Source organism: Marmota marmota, unplaced genomic scaffold, assembly GCF_001458135.2.
Source record: "Marmota marmota marmota unplaced genomic scaffold, marMar, whole genome shotgun sequence".
Classification (NCBI taxonomy): Eukaryota; Metazoa; Chordata; class Mammalia; order Rodentia; family Sciuridae; genus Marmota; species Marmota marmota.
In genome coordinates this window covers 2,180,976-2,186,014 of record NW_026000130.1, presented here as the reverse complement: position 1 = coordinate 2,186,014, position 5,039 = coordinate 2,180,976, and the positions used below count along the sequence as shown (strand labels likewise).

The following is a 5,039-nucleotide window of genomic DNA, read 5'->3' as shown; positions in this document are numbered from 1 at the left end:
CCTGAGCACCCAGCTGCTTCAGGCTCCAGATGGCGAGCCACACACTATCCGCGGCCTCTCAGCCCATCTCGCCTGACTGGACCTTGCGGCCTGCCCCAGCCGAGCTCTCCAGGCCCCAGCCTCTCCTTGCATCTGGGTGAGCCCCCAGTGCTTGAGGCCACCGCTTCAGAGACCTGAGTGACCTTGGGGCGGACTCCTGTTGGCCGTTCAGTGAACACATTGGATCTTAGATTGCGCTAAGGTCCGTGGCAGATGCTGGGGATGCAAAAACTCGAGTTCAGCCCACCCCCAGGGAGTCCCAGCAGATCATGTGGCTCTCCAGACAGGAAGAGCAGCCCGTGAGGTTGAAGTACAAGAGAACAGTGGGGAGATTAAAGGTGGTTGGGTCTTGAGGTTGCCCGTCAGGTGATGGGCAGGGCTGGAAGAGCAGAGCTGGTTAATGGAAGTGCTAGTGGTGGGTGGTGTCAGGGTGGGCGTGGCTGGTTGTGGGTGGAGTCCGTGCATGGGCGTGGCCAGTCGTGGGCAGGGCCGGTGGGCGGGACTTTCCGTGGGTGGAGATAGTGGTGGGCGTGGCTGGTGGTGGGTGGAGTGGAGTCGGTGGGCGTGGTTGGTGGTGGGTGGGGTCGGTGGGCGTGACTGGAGGTGGGTGGAGTCGGTGGGCGTGGCTGATGGTGGGTGGAGTGGAGTCGGTGGGCGTGGCTGGTGGTGGGTGGAGTCGGTGGGCGTGGCTGGCAGTGGGCCTGGCAGGAGGAGAGTGGGTCGGCTGAGGAGTAGGTGGTCCTGAGCCTCAGTGAGGACCCAGCCCATGGGGAGCCGTGGGAGTGCTTTAGGCAGAGGTGAACTCCAAGCTGCCCCTGGCTGCTGTGTGGAAGACGGAATGTGGGGACGAGAAGGGACTCCAGAAAACTTATGGTCACTGAGGGGACAGAAGATAGCGGTCTCAATGGGCTGGTGGCAGTGGGGTGGAGAGAGGCAAATTTAAGAGAGACTTGGGAGGAATCGCCTCAAGGCCAGGAGGTCACAGGGGAGAGGAGCTGAGGGACTTTGGGGAAAGACCAGATGACCCTGCTACTCATGGGCCGACCTCAGAGAAGAGGCAGCGGCCAGGGGGGCCAAGTTCAGTTTGGAGGCACTGAGTGGTACACTTGACCCCCGCAGCGGAGCACACGGCTGAGGTTCCAGAACAAAAGACCATGAAGACCATGTTGAAGAGCCACCCGATGGACATAAATGGCAGGAAAGGACTTGGAGGGGCACAGACTGGCGTCGATGTCCTCACTCAGCCAGACAGGCTGCAGCTGTCCTGAAGGCATGGACCCGCCACTGGTCAATTGTGTTACCCTGGACAAGTCCCTTAAGCCCTCTGAGCTTCTGGACTGAGACAGACAGACAAACAGACAGTCCAACTTTCTCAGAAAATGGAAAAGGCTGGGCATGTCGTCCCATATCACATGGCACCCATTTCATCAGCTGTCCCTCCAGTGCCATGGGTGACACTCTGGGCCAGGAGCGAGCACTCCCAGGGACTCCGCCGTGCCCCTTCTCTGGCGGTTGGTTCTCAAACGTGAGCTCCCGTCTCTCCTGGACCCAGGAACTTTTTCTGTTTAACTTGAAACTCCACATTTTTCTTCTTTAGAAAAATGTCACCGGCATTCCTCGGTCTCATTACTCGGGTTGCGGCTGATCTGGCCCCAGGGAAATGGCTCACAGAGGGAGGCCACCTGTGCCCATCACTACACCCAGCGAGGCCCCAGCTGGCGTGGTCCCTGGCTGGAGGGCAGCCTGTGCTGGACACAGCCTTCCTTTGCCTTGACCGTGACCCCTGTCCTGGGCTGGTCCCAGTTCAGAGGCTGCAAGTCTGGAATGTGCTATGACAGGGGGGACCAGACCCCTCCGGACCTCCTGACTCTGGCCATCTGGACATCAGGAGCCCCTCTACCCGGCCCTGACCGTGTCTTGGCAATCTGTCTGTCTCCTGGTCTCCGAGATCTCCAACTCCGTGGTTTGTCCTCTCTGGCCATATGTGTGTATATACATATGTGAATGAATGACACTGGGCAGGACTTTGTCACAGCCTGACCACCAAGTCGGAAGGGGGGGGGCTCGCTCTGAACCCTCCTTCCCTGCCTGTGGAAGGCCTAGGACCTGAGGAGAGGTACGAGGACCCTCCCCGCCCCTCGTCAATCCTGGGAGTGGGGTTCCAGCCTAGCGAACACCTCCCACACAGCCCCGTGGGCAGAGGAGCCAACCCTACAGGGCCTGTCCAAATGACCTCAGGGGCTGTGGGCGTGTTAAGTGGCTAAATCCTGGGTGGCTTGTTACACAGCAGCACCTACCCACGACAGCGACCCGGCAGTGAGGCCAGTCATGGCTGCTAGGAAGACCAGCTGTAGGGGAAGGGCGGGCAGGTAAGCCAGGGGGAGGCAGGACCCGCGAGGACGGCCCAGCCAGCCATGCCCTCTATCGTGCCTGAGATGTGGTCGCCAAAGCCCCTGGACATTCTGGGGCTGTGTCTGTCAAAGGAGGAGCCTTGGGGACAGCCGTGCTCCCAGGGTGGAAGTCCCCAGCCCAGCCCTGTCTGCACACTGGAGTGAGGAGATTTCTCCCAACCAGGCAGCTCCGCTGGTCAACGCTGGCTGTGAGGACAGGCTTCCTTCCACAGAGCAAGGCCTGTGCCCTACATGACCTGGGAGGCCATGAAGATGAATGACAGGGACCCAGGTCCTTCTAGTCACCTCTTACCCCTCAGAAAAAGGGACCACCAGATGACTGGAACATCAAGAATGCATTCAGGACAGGGACAGTGTCAAATCTAGGACATGGTGACAGAGTGTATGCAGACGAAGACTCCTCAGCCTCCACCACCAAACCCCTGAAATGGTAGGCCAAACTGCACCCACTAATCCACACTTCTTTTTTGAAGATACCAGAGGGCCAGACCTCTTCCCTCCCCCACACTGATATGTTAACCACTCTGGACCATAAACACAGGTTTAGGGTCACAAATGCCGAGTTTCAGTCTGGTCTGTGTTTCACTCATTTGCTGTGTGACCCTGGACAAGTCACTGACCCTTGCTGAGCCCCAAAGTCCAATCAACACAAGCATAGTGACGACCTTCAGGGGTTCCTATGATCCCAGCAGGATTTCTGCGTGGTCCTCCCTTCCGCTCTGTGATTAGCTACTTAGTATTCTTCTCCAAGTTGACCTCCTCTTACTGAAACAAATGTGTTTACTGAAATAAATAAATAAGTAGATACACTGAAAACTTTTTGTAGCCACCTTCAATGGGAAACTGGCTCCCAAGCCATAAGTCAAAAGGAACTGAAAACAAAGGAAAAGCCCGGCACAGTGGCTCATGCCTGCCATCCCGGGGGCTCAGGAGGCTGAGGCAGGAGGATTGCAAATTGAAGGCCAGCCTCAGCAACTTAGCAAGGCCCTAAGCAACTCAGCAAGAGCCTGTCTCTAAATATAAAAGGGCTGGGATGCGGCTCAGTGGTTAAGCGCCCCTGGGTTTGATCCCTGGAACCAAATAAATAAATACAGAAGATAAAGGCACCGGCGGGGCGCAAAGACTGTTCAACAGACTCCGTTTTTCTCGCTCGCCAGCTCACAGGGTGAGCCCTGTCCCTCATCAGACGGCCGACACATTCTGGGCTCAGTTCTGCGTGGCTTCTGGAAGCTTCCCCCTGGCTGGCCCCAGTCTCCCCAGTGGAGGGAGCGTCCCTGTTGGGGGATGGGAGCGCTGTCAGCTCTCTCCTGCGCCCCCCCAGCAGCTGGCAGCTGGCGCCCCCCCCCCCACGTCAACCTTACAGGTTCAGACAGTGATCGCGGCTTCTCCTCTTGGCTGTTTATTTTTTTAATTCCAGGATGTTTGACTTGGCTGGGCCCCAGGTCCCCGTGTTTTCCCTGGGCCGTCTCCGCCCCCTGCTCCCAGCACCAGGTTTTCCTGTAGAGACGGGGAAACATCTTCCAGGAGATTCCAGACACAGCCCCTGGGTGGGGAGCCCCCCCCCCCCAGCATCCACTGGGGGCCTCTGCTGTCCCCGGCTGTGGGACTCCACCCGGAACAGAGGCAGGAACAGAGTAAGTGAGGGCATGGGTGGCAGATGTCGGGAGGGGGCCTGGGACGGCCAGGGAAGGGGACAGACAGGCCAGGTAGGATGCATGAGCAAAGGAGCCCTGAGTTCCGGGGGACTCAGGGGGAGAATTTGTCTGGCTGCAGGAGGCCCCCACTTCCACCCCAACGCCACAGGAAAATAAAAAGCTCCCCCTAAACCAGGAGCAGTGGCGCACACCTATGATCCCAGCAGCTCCGGAGGCTGAGGCAGGAGGATAGTGAGTTCAAGGCCAGCCTCAGCAACAGCGAGGCGCTAAGCAGCTCAGTGAGACCCTGTCTCTAAGTAAAATACAAAACAGGGCTGGGGACAGGGCTCAGTGGTCAAGGACCCCTGAGTTCAATCCCTGGCACCAAAAAAAAAAAAGTTTCCCCTAAGAGCCAGTGAGGTCTGAGTTGAGCCCAGACAAAGGTGTCACCTAGGAGGAGAAGGGAGGGAAGGGCATCCTTCACAGGTGGAATAGAATGGGCAAAATCCCAAGGAGGGAGGCCATCCCCACCTACAGAAGAGGACACCGAGGCTCAGAGAGGACACACAGCCGTGAAGGGGCCTGGCAGGGTAGAAAGGGACCTGCCTTGGTCCCAGGGTCTGCTCCTACTCTCCAGGCGGGCTCCGCCACCCCCATCCTCCTCTGGCCCCCCCAGGGGAAAGATGGGAGCCCAGGTCACCTGCTAGGAGTGGTTTTAGGGTTCTCCCAGAAGCTGCCTGTCACCTCTGTGTACAAGGAGCCTTAAATTCCACCATCAGGACTGTGCCAGCCTGTCACTGATCAAAGGGACTCCCCCAGGGGTGCCCTGAGGGAAACTGAGGCTCAGGCAGCTGAAGTGTAGTGCCCAAGGTCACCGGGTGGCCTGGAACAGGGACGTGGGGCAGCAAAGGCCGGGATGCAGCGCCCAGCCCCCTCCCCAGCGCCCCGCCCCCTC

At 58.6% G+C, this 5,039-nt stretch overlaps 1 protein-coding gene across 1 annotated transcript in view; it reads right to left on the bottom strand.

The window, feature by feature from the left end:
- Positions 1–448: 448 nt before the first annotated feature.
- Mn1 (MN1 proto-oncogene, transcriptional regulator) overlaps positions 449–5,039 on the bottom strand; it is a 164,041-nt gene continuing 159,450 nt past the window's right edge. Inside the window, exons 4-6 of the mRNA XM_048784883.1 lie at positions 2,337–2,387; positions 1,648–1,685; positions 449–740 (exon numbers count right to left, since the gene is read on the bottom strand). Coding sequence (XP_048640840.1) covers positions 449–740; positions 1,648–1,685; positions 2,337–2,387 — 381 coding nt within the window. The remainder of the gene's footprint in view (positions 741–1,647; positions 1,686–2,336; positions 2,388–5,039) is intronic.